Source organism: Lathamus discolor, chromosome 1 (assembly GCF_037157495.1).
Source record: "Lathamus discolor isolate bLatDis1 chromosome 1, bLatDis1.hap1, whole genome shotgun sequence".
NCBI lineage: Eukaryota > Metazoa > Chordata > Aves > Psittaciformes > Psittacidae > Lathamus > Lathamus discolor.
Genome location: NC_088884.1, coordinates 159,272,340 through 159,294,497, shown reverse-complemented (window position 1 = coordinate 159,294,497; position 22,158 = coordinate 159,272,340). Strand labels below are relative to the sequence as shown.

The 22,158-nt window shown below is 48.6% G+C and overlaps 1 protein-coding gene across 6 annotated transcripts in view; it reads left to right on the top strand.

Moving 5' to 3' along the window:
* Nucleotides 1-4,123, top strand: part of ST3GAL5 (ST3 beta-galactoside alpha-2,3-sialyltransferase 5) — a 30,085-nt gene extending 25,962 nt beyond the window's left edge. For all 6 annotated transcript variants that reach the window (XM_065661340.1, XM_065661333.1, XM_065661349.1 and 3 more), the window contains one exon: nucleotides 1,477-4,123. In XM_065661340.1, the coding sequence (XP_065517412.1) occupies nucleotides 1,477-1,740 (264 nt within the window). In that variant the 3' untranslated portion in view covers nucleotides 1,741-4,123. The remainder of the gene's footprint in view (nucleotides 1-1,476) is intronic.
* The last annotated feature ends 18,035 nt before the right edge of the window (nucleotides 4,124-22,158 follow it).

Here is a 22,158-nt window from a genome sequence, read left to right as displayed (position 1 = left end):
CCACGTGGAGTACTGTGTCCAGCTCAGGGGTCCCCAACACAAGAAGGATGTGGAGTTCTGGGAGTGAGCTCAGAGAAGGGCCATGGAGATGTAAGGGCTGGAGCAGCTCTGCTCTGGAGCCAGGCTGAGATTGCTGGGCTGGTTCAGCCTGGAGAAGAGAAGGTTCCTTAAGGGAAGGCCTTAGAGCAGCTTCCAGTGCCTAAAGGGACTGAAGGGAAATCTGGAGAGGGGCTTTGGACAAGAGCCTGTAGGGACAGGCCAAGGGGAATGGCTTGAACCTGCCAGAGGGGAGACTGAGATGAGCTCTTAGGCACAAATTCTTTTCTGAGAGGGTGCTGAGGCGCTGGCACAGGGTGCCCAGAGAAGCTGTGGCTGCCCCATCCCTGGCAGTGTTCAAGGCCAGGTTGGACACAGAGGCTTGGAGCAAGCTGCTCCAGTGGAAGGTGTCCCTGCCCGTGGCAGGGGTTGAAACTGGATGAGCTTTAAGGTCTCTTCCAACCCAAACCGTTCTGTCAGTCTGTGGTAAATTCATTGCAGTACTGTTTGTTCACTCTTCCATTATTGTGACTGGGGTTAAATATTCAGAACAAGCATTTGATGTACACTAAGTGTGTTAAAGCAGCCCTACTAAATCAAACCATTAATTAGCTATGGACAGATGTGTCTCCAGCTGCAGAGAGTATGAAAACTAGGCCAGCGGAAAGCAACCTTCCAACTGCTGGACTGGCCATGTGTGCCAGTGTGCTCAAGAGCAGCTGGTGGGTATATCCTCCCTGTCCTTTGCTCTAGCCATAGTATGGAGTGATGAATCACCCAGTTTAATTACAGTGTTTTTGTTATTTTCATTATTTGTTTGAGAAATTGGATGTCACTAGTTCTCTTGAACTGTGAGAAAATAACCATCAGTTTTGTACCTCTTATGGGAAAACATTTAATGGTATTGTTTGTCCACAAATGTGTGAAGCATCTTCTCACATTTAGTTATTAAAATAATCTAATGCATAAAGCTATCTTTTAGTTGAATTGTAGTATACCTGCCTTCTTCACAGGCTGTTCACTGGAATACTCTGAAGAATCCTGTTAGAGAGCTTGTTGCCCAAGCCTGCAGTACATGAGGAAATGTCAAGTTTAGCTGCATGTCAGGAGTTGAGTGTTTGGAGTGAGGGTTCACTTGCGGTTTAACTACACAGTAATAGGGCACGTGGCCTGCATAATTATAAGTCAGTATTCATAGCCAAAAGTCTTGTTAAAGGCAAATACTCAAGTTGTGTTAGTATTTGACCCTGAAGTTTTTTGTTTTACTTGATTATTTGATTGTTTAGTTGTAAGTGATTTTAGTTTGGATTGTTCAACTGATTTCATTTTTAAGTGAGGAGAAAGAATAGACAAAGCCATTAATTTTCGTGAAGTGTTTCTAAAACCTAGCAAAGGTGAAAGTTTCAATTCAGCAGGCTTAATTTATTTCCCCCTTTTCAGAATGTACCTACAATTGGGGTCACAGCAGTTGTTCTGGCCACGCATTTATGTGACGAAGTGAGCTTGGCAGGATTTGGCTACGACCTGGATCAGCCCAGCACACCTTTGCACTACTACAACAACCTCTGCATGGCTGCCATGAATGGACAAACTATGCACAATGTGACAAGTGAAACCAAATTCCTGCAGAAACTGATCAAAGAAAAGGTTGTCAAAGACCTCACTGGTGGCATACATTGTGAGTTCTGTGGCACAGACAGCTAGTGGTTGAAGTGCAGCGTAGTTTGGATGTGTTAAACTTCCAGAGGTGCAGCTGGAACAACCTTTTCACTGTCTTTTGGTCTTTAAAGTGTGTATAAACTGGATGTGGAATCTCTGCTGCCTTGTTTTTAATGTCATTTTGTTGGACTTTTAAATTTCTTTTGCTGTCAGATTTTACTTTGCACATTTTTTGTGAATAACCGTGTAAATACAACTTGGTGTTGAAAGAGATTCATTTAAAATATTTAATGTTTTAATTTGTCTGAAGAGAAGCAGAGGTTTTTGTTTTCAGATGTATATAGTACGCACAATGCTAAGCCTGAGCTGTCTAACAGCATACAAGAGGGTTTTCTCCACTGAACTGTCTCTGTTGATCCAGTTCTTGGTGTCTGACTCCTTTTCATGCATGCCATGAAAAGAAAGGTGAATGCTTCTCAAGTCTCTCAGTTCTTGCAGGTTGAGCATTGTGTTTCCTCCTCAAGTGTTTATATTCATTTGGGTTTGTACTAATATTTTTGGGGGGAGGGATGTGAAGGAGGAATGTGGGATTGAAGGTGAAGGAAAAGGAACTGTTATGGCAACAACTGGACAGTAAGTACTTTGGTACTTTGGCATTCATGACTGATATTAAAATCATTGATGCATTAATGTTTTGGGTTAGAATCCTGCTTCATCATGAGGCCTGTTTGGGCCCAGGGTGCACTATATGAGGATTTAGCCAGTAGGAGCTTTCACTTGAACCAGGTCACTTGTCATTTCCATTTCTTAAGACCCTGATAAATGCTTCTAACTACTTCATGTGCAGCAGAGTTCAGCTGGCCCAGTTAAAGTGGCATTAATACAAAATCTACCCCTTTTCTTTAAGTGACATGAGAATTGCCGGTTCTATAGAACACTGGTTTGTATGAATCTTCCAGTTAGCAGCAACAGGATCTATTACTAGGTTAAAATTTCCACTGGTTTACTGTATGATCCTTAAGTAATACATTACAGATACTGTAACCTTAATAGTTTAAAATGGTGATAACCCTTAGGGATTCTAGTGTTGACTGTTTAATTGAAGGGAGAAGTAGAGTTGTTTGCTTTCCTGTATCAGCTTTTAAGTCAGCAATTGGGTGAGTGTAAGTTAAGAACAAAATCACATTGAGGAAGTAGTATGAATTAGCAGCAAGCTAGATACCTGCTGGAAACAGCATCCTTAACCCCAAAGCTGTAGATTCATGTTCTTGTGACTGGAGATCAGTGCTTTGCAAAGAAACTGGATTCTGCAGATCTGTCAGCAGGTTTTGATGTTCATTTTTGTTACTAGTAGAGTAGTAGGTATGACTGTGTTTGCACTGAGTAATGTTAATCTCTGTGTAAAAAGCTTTCTTTGGGAATGAAAGCTTGTTAGCAAATTGATCAAAGCTCAGCCTAGAAACCTTGTTCTTCGTCAGGGCCTCTCCACATGGTGAACATTCCCACTTATTTTTTGCTATGGGTGAAGATATGAATGTAGTTGTAGTTCTGAATGTGGGAGAGCAAGATGAGGGTGGTTGGATTTTTTTTACTTTAGGGTTTTTCTTCCATGGAGAGAAGATCTAATGAATGATGATGTTAGAGCACAGGAGCAGCAAACTGAGTCTCGCTGTTATGCTAAAAGGCAGTAAAATGACATCAGATCATAAAGCATAACTCTGAAGAGCTGTGGACCTCGTCTTTCCTGAGTAACTACATGTCCTTGAAAGCCACTTGTGGATGGTGAACAAACATGCAAATCAAATTCTTGTCTCTGGCACTGTCTGTTTATAGCAATAATATTAACCTAGCTTCTCCATGAAAACCGTGAGTTTTTGTGCTAGCAATAAATGTCTAGTCTTATTTTATTTCTTTTAAGTATAATAATTATATTGTTTAATTTAAAAATATTCCAAATGGGAAGAATTTTATACAGATAGTCTTTGAGTTAATATATTAAAATGTGCTTATTGTTTTCTCCTGGTATTTAAACTGGAAGCAAAGTACCTTAGTTTCATTTGGTATTACGATGTTTTGGAGGATTCCAGACCATGTGCATTGGGAGGGCATCCTGAATGCACCGAACTGTGTTCAAAGCACTTGATCCCTCACCAGTTTGCTTTATTCAGTAACTTAAGTAATCAGTTGATCAATCAATGTAAATGTCAATAGCTTTCTGGAGATGCTCTATTTACTGTCAAACCCTCAAATGATGTGGAGGCAGGATTAGAATTGTTTTCCCACTAGTCTTATGGCTTGTGATAAAACATTGTTCTCCTTGGTGGTGTGTGCTGCATTGAGTATGTCTGTGCAGGCTTGAGCATATGTAAAATAGCAGCAAAGTTCAGGTTGCAAAAAGCAATAAACTGATGAAACCACTTTCTACTTCTGTAGTTGTCTGCAATTTGTTCTGCCTCCTTTAGGGGTTTTACATGTCTTAACTGGTCCAACTGAAAGTCTTTATGCAATCCCAGGCACTCAGGAAGGGGGGAGTTAGTGACTGATGTCAATAAAGGAGAAAGAGTTGCCACCTTTTAATACCTATCAGTGTAGTTACATCTCTTGATGCCTTGAAGAGAGAGTCCATGTCAACACTGACCATGTCATAGGCTTCCAGGATTGTGAGTTCAAGTAGATGAGACTGGGTTATAGCACTGAAATTAAAGGCTGTGTCTCCTCCAGTAGTGGAAGCAGCATCTGGTCTGTGCTTCAGTCTTGCTGGCGGTGATCTATGAACAGAAGCTGTTTGTGTCTCTGTGTTGCTGTGTCCCAGATCTTATGCTTTGCAAAGAATCCGCATCATCCCTTGTTGATAGGCTTTAATGGTGTTTGTTTAAAAAGCCATGAGGAATCTGGAGCTGTGATAGTAGTGTTCCACATCAGGAATTCTCTTTGTAACTCTGTGTAGGAGCCATCATAGTTAAATACGTGTCTGACCTGTTCTGATACTGAAGCCTTGTCAGAGAGCATAGCTTCAACTCTGTCCTCCCTTGCGTTTAGAGTGGTGAAGTACTTGCAGTATCTGTTACGCTTTCGTCTTTTGGATGGGGTAAGTAGAAACTCTTTTAGGACTAAACAATTCTGAAATTGTTTTGAAGATTTAGATAACTTCTGAAGCTTTTTCTTTCAGTATATTCAGGTTTGTGTGACCCACATAGGCAACAGCAGAAGAGTTGAACAGGGTATTTATTTTGGTCAAACAAATGGAACTTTGAGTCACCAAGTGGGACTTTATGGTGCTGTTTCTGCAGTGTTTCTAGGAGTCCTGCACCCAGCTGGTTTATCTTTGGCTGAAGACAAACTGATGCCTCCTTGGAAGAATACCACAGGTAATGATTTGTTTGTTGTTGCATGAGAAGACATATAGAGCTGCTTGACAGAATGGGAGGGTGCTGAGGAGGGTGGCTGCAGTCTGTGACCAGTTGACACTCAAACTAGAGGTTGAGCTCGTAGGGTTTTCTGCTGAGATGCTGACAAGAGCAGTTGAGACTCTTCAGCAGATGGATGTGTGCTGATAGCTTCAGCTCTCGTGCTGCAGTTGGATCTGCAGCAGGAGATGGGAGGGGATCAGAGGAGGCAGCTGCACATTGGGAAGTGGGATTTCTGTGCCTGCTGTCAGGGGCAGATGAAGGAAGAGCTCTTGCATCTCTGTTAAGACTAGCACCAATGTGATGTTGCAGCTTCCTGCCTCCAGCTTGCCAGCAGCAAGGTTTGATATTTGAAATGCCAAATGGCTTTTACTAACTCTGGGAGCTTGCCCTCTGAAGTTTCTGTTGCCTGGGAAGGCTCTTGCCTTTCCTAACTTCATATGTGATGGTATTCCACATGGCTCTTTTAAGTAAATCCAGGGGGTTTGGAATTGAATGAGTTTTGAGTTCCCTTCCTACACAGACCAGTCTGTGATATTTGAAAATGGTGCTGCTGAAAAGCCTAGGCACTGTTGAAGAAACCATGACCTGAAGTCACTTGTGACCAGATCCAAACATGGCTGACAGGATGTAGTGGTTTGAAGAGGGACAGCCAAGCCCAGCTTGTGAAACACAACCCTTTTGCTCTGCAGCTACTTCTGTCCAAACATTTACCTTCTTGCAGTAGTGAAGGTCTTGACCCGGAAGTTCTTGAAGCTCAGGAAGTTTATGTTTGTGGACAAACAGAGGTACATCCTGGTCACGACAGGTTTGAGCGGTTCAGCATCAGCCTTGCCCATGTCTCACCAGGTGTCAGAAGGTAGGTGACCTGCTCGTCAAGCCCCCAAGGGGCTTGCTCACACACTGTGTAATCCCCTTTCAGAGTTCCCTGCATTCTCTGCCTCCATGCCTGGTTTATTTTCCCTAAATAACGCTGTGAGCAGGATCTGAAGTGTGACGAGGTCTTTTGGTGGGGACCTGGTATGTGTTCCTCACAAGCTGGAGTTCAGACTTCATAACATCGCTGACACAAGGTCCTGACATGATCAGGGGAAGCTCTGACAGTCAAGGTGGGACGCAGGCATTAAATGAACTGTGTTATGACAAGTTGTATGGGTGATGTTGAAAAGCAAAGCCAGGAATCCTCAGGACTGGGTTTTCAGAGGGGGTGTGGAGAGGCAGGACCCATAGATTTTGTTCATCTCCACCTACCTGCCTGTTCCGGTTGATTTACCCCTTTCTTCTTGCCTAAGCACTTGTGCATTGCCTCTGTGGTGTAACAAAAACCCCCTGTAGCTGAATCTTGATTGAAAGATTCAAATTCTCATACCTGCCAACACTTGCAGTTTCCACCCTGTGAACTGGAATTAGAGCTGCTCATGCTTGGAGCCTTCAGCAGGGCTGAATGTAGGTGGTTTACCTCTTTTTGGGGTCATCTTCCTGGTCATTTGTTTTCACAGCCTTGCCTCTCTTGTCCCTGAGCCAAAACCAACTTGTTTCCATGCTCCTACACATGCCTTTGAGGAGAATAAAGCTGTCTTTGTGTCATGAGATGTCAGAACAAAGCCTCTCTTTTTAGGAGAACAAAGCTCAACGTGACCAAGCAACGTGCACTTGCAGCCCAGAAAGCCAGCCGCATCCTGGGCTGCACCAAACGGAGCATGGCCAGCGAGTCAAGGGAGGAGATCCTTCCCCTCTACTCCACTCCCACCTGCAGTGCTGCATCCAGCTCCGAGGCAACAGCACAAGAGGGACATGGAGTTGTTGGAGCAAGTCCTGATGAGGCCATGGAGATGCTGCGAGGGCTGGAGCAGCTCTGCTCTGGAGCCAGGCTGAGAGAGCTGGGCTGGGGCAGCCTGGAGAAGACTCCTTGAAGGAAGACTTTAGAGCAGCTCCAGTGCCTAAAGGGGCTCCAGGAAACCTGGAGAGGGGCTTGGGACAAGAGATGCAGGGACAGGCCAAGGGGAATGGCTTTAACCTGCCAGAGGGGAGACTGAGATGAGCTCTTAGGAGGAAGCTCTTCCCTGTGAGGGTGCTGAGGCGCTGGCACAGGGTGCCCAGAGAAGCTATGGCTGCCCCATCCCTGGCAGTGTTCAAGGCCAGGTTGGACACAGGGGCTTGGAGCAAGCTGCTCCAGTGGAAGGGGTCCCTGCCCGTGGCAGGGGTTGGAGCTGGATGAGCTTTAAGGTCCCTTCCCACCCAAACCATTCTAGGATTCTTGTTCAGTGCAGCCAGTCCTGCTCCCTTCTCATGGGCACTGAGGACCCCTGGCCTCCTGGGACAATGTGTTTCCAGTTGCACAGTCTGGCTTTGGCAGCAGCTGGATGCTGTAGCTGCTTGTTGGAAGGGGCTGCCAAGGGTCAACAATAACAAGATGGGCAAGCCATGGGAAAACAAACCTCTTTTTTCCATTTTTCTGATAAAGGACAGCTAGAAATACAGGCTTGGATGCTTGTATTTGCTAAGGCTGAGTGCTGAGCGCTTCCTTCTCAGCAGGCTTTGTTTTGCTACTGTTGCTAAAACATCATTCTGTAGCTCTAGGAATTGAGGCAAGTGGGGAGAAGGTTAGGGACAAGCAGACCTGGAGGGAAATGAAACCAGGAGCTTGGTGGTGGGCTGGAGAAGGCAGGATTACACATACATCTCCTTTGAACAGCAAAATGCAGCCTGAGGAATGTCTCTGCAGCAGCGCAGCAGCACTGCAGCTGCCCGGATATCCCTCTATAGCATCGTGCACCTGGGACTTTCACACTGCTCATACAATGTTTCATACTACGTTATGTGTTCATAACATAAATGACCACAAAAAATACCTTGGCAAAAGCTTTTGGCCAACTTCTTTTGCCTGCAGGCAGTGGGTATCCTGGTGAGGATAGTGATTTTTTTTCAGGCATTGCTGTACCTGCAGGAAAAGATCAGGATGTGGGTCTGGAGCAGTTTTATGACCCCTCTGTGCTGCTCTGTCTGGGAAGGAAGTTTGCAGGTTACCAGTGGTTCACATCATGCCTTTTTTAACGAAGACCTTCAAAAAGAAAGAGCGTTGTCAGTTTTATGGCTGGTGGAGAGCTCTAGGGTTATTTTTAAGTAGGTCCTTTCCTACCTATAGAGGCAGTTAATTGGGAGAGATCATGCCTTAGCCCCAGACCTGAAGGGGTTTTCCTCCGCATGGTCATGAATGTCTGAAGCCTATCACTGCTGCTCCTGTCTGCTTTCATCAGACTGAAAGTCTACTTTTCTCCCCATAAAGGCAGTTCCTCATGTCACCAACCAGCAATGATGCTGAGTTATCCTTGGGTCTGTCCACTGCTGGATGAATATGGAGTTTGTAGCTCTGCAGCCTGGGGAGATGCTTTGGGGTGTCTTGGGCTGGAGCCTCCTCTTGCAAAGCCTCAGCCATTGCTTTTAACAGCTCGTGCTGCATTAGAAACGCCAGTGATTTAAAATACCTGGGTACCAAAAGAGATGTTCCCGCGTCCGATGGCCGGCCTGGAGGCTCACAGCTGAGATGCTGAATTTCGTGGGGTGCTATAAAGGGAAAGGCGGTGAAGTGGTCCATGTCAGCAGCGCCGAGGAGGGCTCCCCGGGGTCAGGAGATGCAGCTGAGCCTCAGGGCAGCATTCCACGCTTGCGGAAGGGCTGGAAGTGAGAGGCGGGAGCGCAGCCCCATCTAGTGCCTTGGTGTGAATCGTGCTGCTGAGCCGGGATGCCCGCAGGTGGAGCGGGGCTTGGAGGAGCAAGCCAGGAAGGATCCTTAACCACTGGTTAACCAATCAACCGAATGCTGCAGTCCTGCGTTTAGCTCCGGGGCAACAGCACAAGAGGGACGTGGAGCTGTCGGAGCGAATCCAGAAGAGGGCATGGGGATGCTGCGAGGGCTGGAGCAGCTCTGCCCTGGAGCCAGGCTGAGAGAGCTGGGCTGGGGCAGCCTGGACAAGAGAAAGCTCCTTAAGGGGAGACCTGAGAGCAGCTCCAGTGCCTAAAGGGGCTGCAGGAAAGCTGGAGAGGGGCTTGGGACAAGGGCCTGGAGGGACAGGCCAAGGGGAATGGCTTGAACCTGCCCGAGGGGAGACTGAGATGAGCTCTTAGGCAGAAGCTCTTCCCTGTGAGGGTGCTGAGGCGCTGGCACAGGGTGCCCAGAGAAGCTGTGGCTGCCCCATCCCTGGCAGTGCTCAAGGCCAGGTTGGACACAGGGGCTTGGAGCAACCTGCTCTAGTGGAAGGGGTCCCTGCCCGTGGCAGGGGTTGGGACTGGATGAGCTTTAAGGTCCCTTCAACCCAAACCATGCTGTGATGATCCACAGCTTCACTGGGCCCTCTCTTTCAGTCTTATCTCTTTGTGTTCATAAGTATGGAGCACAGTTTGGGGACCTCAGAGCAGCCTTCCAGTACCTGAAGGGGGCCTATAGGGATGCTGGGGAGGGACTCTTCATCAGGGACTGTAGTGACAGGACAAGGGGTAACGGGTTCAAACTTAAACAGGGAAGTTTAGAGTGGATATAAGGAGGAAATTCTTTCCTGTTAGGGTGGTGAGGCACTGGAATGGGTTGCCCAGGGAGGTTGTGAGTGCTCCATCCCTGGCGGTGTTCAAGGCCAGGTTGGATGAAGCCTTGTGTGGGATGGTTTAGTGTGAGGTGTCCCTGCCCATGGCAGGGGGGTTGGAACTGGATGATCTTGAGGTCCTTTCCAGCCCTAACTATTCTATGATTCTATGAAAACTCTGTTGAAGGAAAAGCCAGACCTTGCATCCTGGACAGCACGTGCATGTGCTCTATAAACCTTGTGTAGAGCTTTGTGGAAGGGAACGGTCTCCAGCTCTAGAGGGAACATTGCTATGAACTCTGTGTGTTGCTCCATTTCCCGAGGAGCTGGACTAATTCCTGGAGGTCTGTCCAGCCTGCCTCAGTTCTCTCTGCCACTAGAGAGACTTGGAGGGTGACAAAAGACTTCCTAAAGCACATCTGGCCAGGATACCTGAGCAAACAGAGACCAACCGGTCCAGAGAAGATGATGCAAAGGGTCAATGACAGGGTGGTTCCTTTTTCTCTGCGTCATCCCAGGGAAAGGACACAAATAGCATCCTGGGAGGTTTTGGTTCCATAAGAAGGCTTTCCTAACATGAGACCAGAGAAGCATTGGCATGGATTTTTCCGGGAGGTCTTCCAGCACTGGAAAGTCTGAAGGCTGCATTGGATGAGCTCCAGGCAGGACTGTTTCTGCTGCAGCTGACCCCGCTGTGGGCAGGGGATGGATTTAGCTGCCCCGGTGGGAGGAAGGGAGTGTTCTTTCCAGCCCCTCTCTGCCCTTTCGGTCTGATGCATGTTATTAGACAGTGATGCTGAGATTACGGTTACTCACCCTTCCTCCTGAAGCACTTTCAGCCCTTCTTATAGGGCATGGTGTGGAAAAGCAAAGGCCGGCCATAAAACTGGGGATGGTTTCTCCCCTGTAACTAAAGGTGATGCTGAGAGTATCAAGTCCTTGATTCAGAAAGCGCTATGTGTTGAACCCCACTATGGCCAAAATTAGAGCATCTCTTGCACTGACTTAGAGTTTATAATCCTGGGAAAAGCAGTTTTCCAGCTTGCAGAGGTTGTTATTTAGTTACAGAGGCATTTTCAGGAATGTTTGAGCCCTGGGGCTTGAATTAACCTTTCTTCGTAGAATCATAGAATGGTTTGGGTTGGAAAGGACCTTAAGGTTATCCAGTTCCAGCCCCCTGCCACGGACAAGGACACCCCACACTAGACCGTCTTGCCCAAGGCTCTGTCCAACCTGTGATGATTGAGAATGTCGGCTTAGGAGAGGAGATTTAGGGACAAAAGAGCTTCCATATCACAGAATCACAGAATCCCAAGGGTTGGAAGGGACCTCAAAAGATCATCTAGTCCAACCCCCCTGCAAGAGCAGGGTAACCTACAGTACATCACACAGGAACTTGTCCAGGCGGGCCTTGAATATCTCCAGTGTAGGAGACTCCACAACCCCCCTGGGCAACCTGTTCCAGTGCTCTGTCACTCTTACAGTAAAGAAGTTCTTCCTGATGTTAACGTGGAACTTCCTATGCTCCAGTTTACACCCATTGCCCCTTGTCCTATCACTGGATATCACTGAAAAAAGCCTAGCTCCATCATCCTGACACCTACCCTTTACATATTTGTAAACATTGATGAGGTCACCCCTCAGTCTCCTCTTCTCCAAGCTAAAGAGACCCAGCTCCCTCAGCCTCTCCTCATAAGGGAGATGTTCCACTCCCTTAATCATCTTTGTGGCTCTGCGCTGGACTCCTTCAAGCAATTCCCTGTCCTTCTTGAACAGAGGGGCCCAGAACTGGACGCAATATTCCAGATGCAGCCTCACCAAGGCTGAGTAGAGGGGAGGAGAAGGGGATGCTCCAAACCTGCAGGGAACCCACTCCCTGCACTTCCCTTTGGTTTCTCTCTCCTCTTATGTAAATAACGTGTGAAACCTGGAGAAGGCAGCTGGAGCCAAGGGATGCAATGGACCCTGACGCTGTAAAACACTTCCCTGCTCAATCCTGCCTGCAGCCTGTCCAGGAGGATTTGCTCCATGGCTCATTGCACTCTCAGCTGGCATCTTGCTTTCAGCTGCTCCTCACACCTGCGGTGATGGTGGCAACTGGAGGAGCTCCTATGTGAAACCTGCAGCACAGATGAGGTGTGGGAGATGTGTTTTGGGCTGTACAGGACACACATTGGCCACGAAAGTGAGGTGAGAGGTGGGTTCTTTGCAGGCACAAACTTGCATTGCTGGGGGCTGCAGTGATTTGGTGCCCAACAGGGTGAGGGTCCCCCACTGATATCAACTGCAACCACTTCTGCCATGTCCCTGGAGAATCTCTCCCTTGTGCTTGAAGGACATCTGCTTTTTCTCCGCTCCAAGGCTTCTGGTCTCTGTATCAGTGAAGAGAGAAAGAGGAAAAACTGGTTAAATCCCTGGCAAGGGAAACTCAGTGATTTTCCCCAAGCTCTGCTTATCTCTGACCCTCAGCTCAATCCTTGACTATAAAGGGATTGCACACATACCACTGCTGCTCTGGCGTTGTGATAGACTTGCAAGTGTGACCTTGTATTATTTGTTCTTGGCTTACATGCTTGCCCTTAGCTAGTATTAGAGGGATGTAGCCTGACCCTGATCTGCCACATGTGACAGCTCAGTCTTCTCCCCATTCTGGACTGGTTTGGTTGCTGGTGATGGCTGTGGTGGGTTATGGCAATGCAATGACTTCTTTTGGGCCCTTGCTCCAGCTGACATTGCTTGGAGAGCTCATCCTTTTGAACCCTAAACTGATTGTTGAGCATACATGGGCCAGACAGAGAGAATACCACTGCTCTCCTTCCAGACAGCGCTGCCAGGTCAGAGCTTTGCTGCCTTTCTCTCTGCAGGTCGCAAGAGACGTAAAATGATCACACCTGGTAGTGCACCAACTTCCTGATGTACCTGCGAGGAGATCCTGATGTTTGACCTAGCAGCTGGCAATCATCAGTACACAGAGCTCCAAGCAAAACACATTCCTTTGACAGGGATGTTTCCCAGTGTAAAGCTGCTCAGGAATGTGTAAGCCAAACCCATACATTTCTTAACCAGCGGTGCTAGGAATACTGCTGTAAAATGCAGGAATGAAGCAAATACACCTGGAATGGTTTTATTCTGGCTCTGACTTCTTCCCATCTGGGCTAGCTGTTAGGTGAGAACCAAACAATGCTCAATTCATCATCCCATCAAAGGGCTGCATGAAAGAAAGGAATGGGAACCTCACAGAGGTGTAACATGCTGTCTATGTCAGACAGCAGCTGAAACCCTGAGCCTTCAGTATCACCCAAACCTGAGGCCATCCCTTCTCTTCCCAGCTCCCTGAAAAGGGAGAGGATGTGCAAGTGTTTTCTTATGCAGAAACAAGGAGGCAACTGTGTGCTGAGGCCTCTCATCCAGTGAATGCATGTAGACATCACTCCAGGAGGATGCAGGTCCAGCAGTGGATTCCCATAGGAGAACCATGGAATACCTCCAGCTGCATTTGGAGAGCACCAAGAGGAGTTTTAGACTGATGGATCTTCAGCAGGTCAAATTCTGCTTTTGCATGATCTCTGTGAGCCATCTGGGTCCCAGTTTCAATAGGAGCAGTTCTTTGCTGATGTGCCTTCAAGCAGGCAGGGCAGGTAAGAAAGGATGTGACTAGTGGAGTTCCTCAGGGGTCGGTGCTGGGACCGGTGCTGTTTAATATTTTCATCAATGACCTGGATGAGGGAACTGAGTGCACCCTCAGCAAGTTTGCTGATGACACAAAACTGGGAGGAGTGGCTGACACACCAGAGGACTGTGCTGCCATTCAGCGAGACCTGGACAGGCTGGAGAGTTGGGCGGGGAGAAACTTGATGAAATTTAACAAGGGCAAGTGTAGAGTCTTGCATCTGGGGAAGAACAACCCCATGTACCAGTACAGGTTGGGGGTTGACCTGCTGGAAAGTAGCGAAGGGGAAAGGGACCTGGGGGTCCTGGTGGATAGGAGGATGACCATGAGCCAGCAATGTGCTCTTGCGGCCAAGAAGGCAAATGGCATCTTAGGGTGCATTAGAAAGGGAGTGGTTAGTAGGTCAAGAGAGGTTCTCCTCCCCCTCTACTCAGCCTTGGTGAGGTATGTAAAGGGTAGGTGTCAGGATGATGGAGCTAGGCTTTTTTTCAGTGATATCCAGTGATAGGACAAGGGGCAATGGGTGTAAACTGGAGCATAGGAAGTTCCACGTTAACATCAGGAAGAACTTCTTTACTGTAAGAGTGACAGAGCACTGGAACAGGTTGCCCAGAGGGGTTGTGGAGTCTCCTACACTGGAGATATTCAAGGCCCGCCTGGACAAGTTCCTGTGTGATGTACTGTAGGTTACCCTGCTCTTGCAGGGGGGTTGGACTAGATGATCTTTTGAGGTCCCTTCCAACCCTTGGGATTCTGTGATTCTGTGATGTGGGTACCACTCAGCGTGTTGCTTCTGCTGTAGCCTGCATCTGCCTTTCACTGTGCTCTTGAACAAGTCATTGGTGCATTGAATGACACATATTTCTTTCTTCTTTCTTCTGGTTTACTGAAGCAACAAGGATTACACAAGGTGACCTCTGCCTCTTGGTCCCCCGTGTAGATCATGGCCAATTCTAAATAAACTTCACATATGGGGAGAGTTGTTAAAGCTATTACAAGTTCATAAACAAGGTAAAAGTCCTTGCCCGGGTAGGGGAAGAAAAAGGTAGGTAATTTCCTATCCTGCTTCTGTCAGCCAGCTCTGGCTGTGATACTTGGTAGGAATCCAGGCTTGCTTAATCCTGCTGCTCACAGAGCTTCCCGCTTGGACTCTTGCAGGCTCGGTTTGAGGAGTGAGTTTAGGGATGCATAGGTACAATCTGTGGTGTTTTCCGTTTTGCTTGGAAAGATGTTGCTTGAAATTACAACTGGGGGTCTTTGCAAGCAAGAGCTTCATCCTTCCAGAGCGAACCAATGGATTCAATGGCTTCCTTGCTAGCAGTGAGCAGGGAATCATAGAATCATAGAACAGCTAGGGTTGGAAAGGACCTCAAGATCATCCAGTTCCAACCCCCCTGCCATGGGCAGGGACACCTCACACTAAACCATCCCACACAAGGCTTCATCCAACCTGGCCTTGAACACCGCCAGGGATGGAGCACTCACAACCTCCCTGGGCAACCCATTCCAGTGCCTCACCACCCTAACAGGAAGGAATTTCCTCCTTATCTCCAATCTAAACTTCCCCTGTTTAAGTTTGAACCCGTTACCCCTTGTCCTGTCACTACAGTCCCTGACGAAGAGTCCCTCCCCAGCATCCCTATAGGCCCCCTTCAGGTACTGGAAGGCTGCTATGAGGTCCCCACGCAGCCTTCTCTTCTCCAGGCTGAACAGCCCCAACTTCCTCAGCCTGTCTTCATACGGGAGGTGCTCCAGTCCCTGATCATCCTCGTGGCCTCCTCTGGACTTGTTCCAACAGTTCCATGTCCTTTTTATGTTGAGGACACCAGAACTGCACACAATGCTCCAGGTGAGGTCTCACAAGAGCAGAGCAGAGGGGCAGGATCACCTCCTTCGACCTGTTGGTCACGCTCCTTTGGATGCAGCCCAGGATACGGTTGGCTTTCTGGGCTGCGAGCGCACACTGCATCGTGTCAGGATCAGGAAACACAAGCCAGCCTCATCACTAGGTTGGGCTGGAAGGGAACGGAAGGACCATGCTCACCTTCTCTCGTCTTGCACATCGCATTTGCTCTGTAGCAGAAGTGATGGGATGCTCTCTCATGCTCTCGCTGCTGCGATTATACAACTTGTGTAACCCAAACCCCTTCCAAAAGGCAGCCCTGCTGACAGTTGTGCTCTCCTTGAAGCACCTCACTTGCTGTTGGCTCTGTTTTTCTTCCAGCAGATAAAGCTTGAGGGCTATAAATCAAAAGGGACAAGTGGAGTGTAAGAAACAGGCTACTTCAGTGCGTGTGTTGGAGGAATCTCATAAAGCCTGTCACAGCAGCCAGGAGATTCTAGGTTTGGCTGCAAGGCTAGGCTATAAATGCTGCTGGGATAGCTCTTATGCTTTTCCCCCTTGAGAAAGAGGAGGAATACCCTTTTCTCTATTTGTTGTTTCTGCTGATGCGAGATTTCCCTGTGCGAATGCACTTCTTTTCCTTCACACCCTCGCATAGACTTTCCATTGCTCGCTGCCCAACTCTGTGGCCTTTGGATGCTGCAGCTCAGCACTGAAATAGCCTCCTTCCAGCTGAAAACAAGGGATGAGGCGCTAAAAAGAGGTGAGGTTTGCTTCTCTATCAATGACACTGCTTCAAGGCTATGTGGTTTGAGAAGTGCAGAGCTCAGGAGATACCCAGGCTGAGGATATGGCCTCTACATCAAGGGTTTCCTTTCTGAGATGAGCGAACTATTGCTGCGCTTTCCAAAAGAAGGATCTCCCACTGTTTTATGTGCTTGCACTGTGCTTTTTTATGTCACACACCTCATTCAAGGGGCATCAGATCATGGATTTCTTATGGAAAGCTCAATCCTTTCCTGGAACGTGTTGCTGCGGAGTATTGCTGAGCTCTTAGCACTTAGCAACATTCAAAAGAGGTTGGGTTCCTGCATGGATTACAGCACTAGTCCAGATCCATGAGGGATTGTGCTAACAAGTTTTGGAGTGGATCTGAACAGTGCTTTCAGGCGTTAGATGTTCCCTAGCGCTTAAAGCTTAGGAGGAGGATCTCGTTTGAGATATCCCCAAATATCTGCTTCCTTGAAGTCTTCTTGTGCCTTCCCATTGCTGTGTGTTGGAGAAAGCATGGCTCTGATCCATGTTTCCTTTGCTGTGGCTATCCCTGTGTGTAGATTAGCTGAAAGACTGTAAGCAAGACAAATGTTGTGCTTGCCCCAGCTCTCTGAGTGAAGAAGCCAGCGCAGGCTGGATGCTGGGGTTAGGTGAAGTATTTCCTTGTGTCATTTGGGAGACAATTCTCATCTTCTTCTCCCTAACATGCATTGCAGGGCTAAGAAGGGTTTGTGTGAGGGTCCAAACCCTTTGTGAACAAGGAGCAGAATAAGGCACCTGTGCAGGTGGCTGCCCACCAGCCAAGGCAGGTAAGTGACAGCTGCATGATGGCCATGGTGTCGTTTTGTCCCTCTGTCACTGGCTGTGCTCCTCTGCACAAATAAAGCCACCAAATTTTCTTCACCAATGGATGAGAGCACAGTCCCCAGCTGCAGTTCCCTGCCTGGGTCCTGGTTGCTTTGCCCTGGGGATAGGGGAGGTGTTTGGTACCTAAAGACGCAGGTATGGAGTGAAATGCTATAGAGCCTGTGGTCCTTCCCTAGCAGAGCCCTGTGTTTCATATGGATCAGCCTGTCTATCCATGGCAGAATTGGAGGTGGCTGAAATGGGAGTATTTAGAAGACTGTCACATGAGCCCAGCTTTGAGCTCTAGAACTAAACTTGCCACATTTGCAACAGGCTCCTTGCTGAGGGCCAGTTCTGCCACAGTGTTAACCAGCATCACTGCATGCACAAGGCTCAGTCTCCAGATGATCCTTTCCTTAAGATCCTTTCCAACCCTAACTATTCGATGACTCTATATTAGATGTAAAAGCAAATAATGAATGAATGCTGTGCAGTGAGCACTGGGGGCTGCAGCCTCGGTGCCTCCAGGTGACCCAAGCTTGAGAGAGCAAGTCAGGACCAAACTGCTTCTTTTCTCTTCTTTTTTTCTCCGTTTTCCCTCATTTATTCCTGATGTTTTTATGCTACTGTCCAATCCCAAAAGGAAGAAGGGTGGCGGTGGTGTGTTCCACTGCTCCTGATAGCCTTACTTTGTTTTCTTTGTCTTGCCAGCCACCCTCCTGCTGTACTGAGGGGATGATCTGCCTTTCTGCATCCTCTTGTGCTTATCTTGGCCTCACTCTTGCACATTTTGTTACTGGGCTGCCTCTTAAATGTGCCTACATCATCTTTGTTTGCCACCTTGGTGATCACAGCTCTGATATACAGATGCAACACTGTGTCTGGCTGTGCCATCAGTGTTAGAAAGCACCCGCATGCTCTTGCAGATACACTGGTTTAGCAAACTTCTGCTGTGGTTCAGGGCAAGTTAATCTTGCACTGGTTAGTGTGTTTATACTTTATGATGCTGTAGGTGTCTGCATGGGTTAGGTGGGTTCTCATATGTTGGTGTATCTGCGTTGCTTGCTGCTTCGGTTTGGGTTTCATCTCTGCACGGTATGGGAGGGAGCTAAACTTTCACAGCATGTTTTGTGCTGGAAGGGACCTTAAAGCTCACCCAGTTCCAACCCCGTGCCGCGGGCAGGGACACCTCCCACTGGAGCAGCTTGCTCCAAGCCTCATCCAACCCGGCCTTGAATGGGTGCGGGTTTGCATCCTCCCTCCCCATCCTCAGCATCGCCGCCTCACTCCGCTCACGTCCCGGGTGCCGAGGCCGCCGCGCTGCCCGGCAGAGGGCACTGGCAGACAGACGGACGGGCGGATGCACGGCGCACCCCGAGCGCTGTTTTCGGTCTCCAGAGCCCTTCAGTCAGCGATCCCGGGCCAGTTCAGCTGCAGCGCAAGCCGCATGCTGAGGGGCTTGGCTGGATGAGGCCAGGCTGCTTTGGATCAAGGCAGGAGCAAGGCTCAGCCTCCCGTTTCCCCAGCTCATGACAGTGCCTGTGGCTCCAGCTCATAAAACCTGAGCTTGCTGTGGGTCTTTGGGAGGATGGGGGTGGGTTAAAGAGATGCTGACCCTTGCACAGTTCTTAAGGAGGATTTCTCGTTGGCACAGTTTGAGTGAGTTGGGGGGGGGGACCACAGATGACATCCCATATTCTGACCATAGGTTTTTACCTGAACAAGCACACTCAGAGCAGGTTGCAGACAGAGACCTTGGGAGGTGATGCCAGCAGAAAACTGCCACCCTAAAATGTGCTTGAAGGTAATAGTATCTCATTTCTTTGACTTGGCTTGAAGGTAATAGTATCTCATTCCTTCCCTTTTGTTTCCCTGCTGGTCACAGACCCCCTGTCTCAAAGCATCACACTCAGACATCAATGCTCACACATGTGTTTGATGCACTGACCCACTGAGAGATGAAACTTGAAGCAGGAGAGCTCAAATAGAACATTCAATGTTAGCACATTAAAGATCCAGGAGGGCCTTTCTGTAAACTGACTGGTTTTCCCCCAATAGTGCAGTGTTCTCCTTGTACTGTGCCTGTTCTTGTGAGGTCTTTAAAGCCGCACAGCAACAGGCCTGGTTAGCATTTAGATGGGAGACCTCCAAGAGCTTCGGCTTGTTGAGAAACAAGTACTGGAGGTTCAGTAAGTGGCATTTTCCTCTCCTGACTCAGTGTTGAACAAGCGCCCGTTCCAGCAGCAGCAGATCTCATTCTTCAGCGCTGTCATTCTGGCACCCAAGAGCTCTCCAGTGCTAAAGTCCATTTTGTCAGCATCAGATGCACCGAGTTACTCTGGGTTTCTGCTAAAGGGGAGAGACACATGCACAGGGACATGGTCCTGCCACCCATCACAGTGTCCAGTGATAGGTGAGACCTTAGCATTCAAGTACCGAGCAAAAATGATTGTATTTTACACACAGCAAGGGTCAGGTTAGGTGATGTTGCAAGGAGGTTTTGAAGGAGGGATTCAGCTCTCTCTATGCTTCTCTCTTTTGCTTCACAGCATCAAGCTGACATTAGCTGGTGTCCTCTAAGGGCTGCTAGACAGCAGTCTCACTCCTCTCACAGAGCCTGTTTCTGTTGCGTACTGCATTACTTGTTCTCTTCTGAAGGCAGAACATCTGTCAGGTCTATCCTCCAGAGTCCTTGTGGGTAACTACTGCTGGTTTACAAGTGATGATTCAGAGAAGATAGAGAAGATGAGGGTGCTCTCCTCAATCGGGAGCAGAAGAAACTGTACCTGGAAAAGTGTTTTGCTTGAGTAAGCTGAATGGTCAGGATGGGGACAAGCTCCACCAGCAAAGGGATTCATCTTGGGGTTTTATTTGCCAGAGGTTTATTCCCCTGGATGCTTCCAGTGATATCCTGAAAGTCACCAGAAGCTGCAGGCAAATACAAAACCGCACCATAGAATATGGAGCAGGAGAAGGCTTTTCTGTTGAAGCAAGGCAGCTGTATAATGTGGATCTTTCCTTCCTGTGGCCCTGTGCCATTATAGGGCTCTACAGCTGCAAGAGGTCTGTGTGGTGGCTCTAACAGGGTGACATACAGGCAGAAGACACCCTGCACAGGGCAGGGATGGCACAGGGTAACTTTCTCAGCAATAAATAAAGCAGAGGAGAAGGTGGTTGTTGGACTTTGTGGCCTGATCCTAACTGCTCCGTGACTCCAAATACTCCATGGGCTTACACGGTGGGGGACAGAAATGACACCCACCAGCCTGTTTTACTGCAGAGGATTCCCACTGGTCAGGACTTAACCATTAACTACTGATAGCTGTGTCCATTTCCAAGGGCTATTTTGGTGCTTTTCCACTTTAGGGAGAAATAAGAAGCCCAACAATAGATTTTCCCTGATTTCACCCTCAGACTGACACAGCTGGAGAGGCTGTAGTGATTCCTAAGGACACAGTGTAGGCTTTGTGAGGTTCCTAGGCGTTCAGTGTGGGAGCCGTGAGCTGGGGCTGTTTTGTTTTAAAGCAAACGTGAGCTGTTGGACCTGGAGCTGCGGGGATGCTGACACCACCTGGCAGAAGGGTTGTGCTGGGATCGGGATGACTGTATGTGTTTAATTCCGAGCTGGAGGAGGATTGCCATGGTGAGTGCTGGGTCAGTGACAATGAAGTCTGGACTCCAGATGTGCGAAGCCTGGCAGTGCGAGACGGGAAGGCTGTTTAGAGAAGAACAGTTTGGAAGTCTGGGGGAGTGCACAGTGGGATGCTAGAGCTCGAGTTAAACCTTCAGCCAAAAAGGGAGGAATCTAGCAGCAGTTTTATCAGGCTGGGCTACTGCAGGAGTTGCTTCAGCTGCAGGCCAGGAGCTGTTGCTGAGGAACCGGCTCCTGCAGCAGCCTTATCTGATGGGTCAAGGGAATGGCTTCCAGATTTCACAGTGGTTCATCTCCATGTGGGGCGATGGGGCAGTGGGGTGGCTGGGTGAACTGGTGAAGGTGCCTGGCGCTGAGGGGTGCTTTCGACTGCAGGTTGTGCATGTTTGGAAGCAGTGCTGCAGAGACAGCAGGGACGCATCGCTGCCAAAAAACCACAGGGCTTCTGTTGGCTTTGAAAGCTTAGCTATCCTGATTGACTTACCCCCACAGATGGAGACTGGGAAGGAAGTTCTGCAGTGAATGGTGCTCCTTAGGTGCAAACATCTCATGCTTAAGTGTCACTCACATTGTCAGCTGCTCAGATATGAGCGTGATATGGCTGTGGGTTGGGATCTGAAATGTTTTGACTCTTGGAAACCCCCTAATCCACTGGCTTTTACCTTTTGTTCTTCTGCTGTTGCCTCGTTAATACTACCCAACCCTGCAGACCTCGCTGTGGCCCAGAATCCCATGTCACAAGGTGTTACCCCAGCACAGCCTTTGTCATCCTTTTCCTGAGTGATGATTGCAGCTCCCGCGTGAACCTTGTTGAAGTTTGGGGTTCTGTTATAAATCGGTGATGTCAGCGATGATAAACCCTGAGTGAAGCTGCAGCTGATGTAGACCTGAACCAGGGATCCTGCGTCGGACCCAGCTCTCATAGAATCAGCTAGGGCAGAAAAGACCTTGAAGATCACCAAGTCCAACCATTCCCCAGCACTGCCAAGGCCACCACTAACCCATGGCCCTGAGGCCTCATCTGCACGGTGCGTGAACACTCGCAGGGACGGTGCCTGCAGCCCTGCCCTGAGCAGCCTGTACCAACGCCTGAGCACCCTCTGTTCCCAATATCCAATCTAAACCCTCCCTGGTGCAGCTTGAGGCCATTTCCTCTTGTCCCATGACTTGTCACCTGGGAGCAGAGACCGACCCCACCTCATTACAACCTCAGGCAGTTGTAGAGAGCAACAAGGTCCATGTACCCCTCCTTCCTCCCATGCCCTAGCTGACTGCAGAGGATCGAGTAGGCAGGAGTGGATTTCAAACCAGTTTCCTAATACGAAAGGAGCACATTGCTGCATGGGATGCTGCATGACCAGAGAGCCATGACTCTGCACCGTGATGAGCCATCTCAGCTCTGCCCTGGGAGCACCTCCTTTGATTTGAAGCCATTGTAGCCTGCCAGGGAGCTCCCAGGAGAGCTTTAGCAGCAGGTTTTCAATAGTGGGTGTTGAAGGGACCTTTCCATCAGCAGGTGTGGGGCAAACAGCCAGATGACAACTCAGAGCATAGCAGGGAATGGGGCAAGCCCTTACAAGGGAATGTACAGTATGCGGGGCACACGCAGGCGGTGTCCATCAGCCAGTACAGTAGCAGCCTGGAATAGTTTGGCCGGGTAGCCCTGCGTGAGGGAACCATCCTGAAATAGGTTG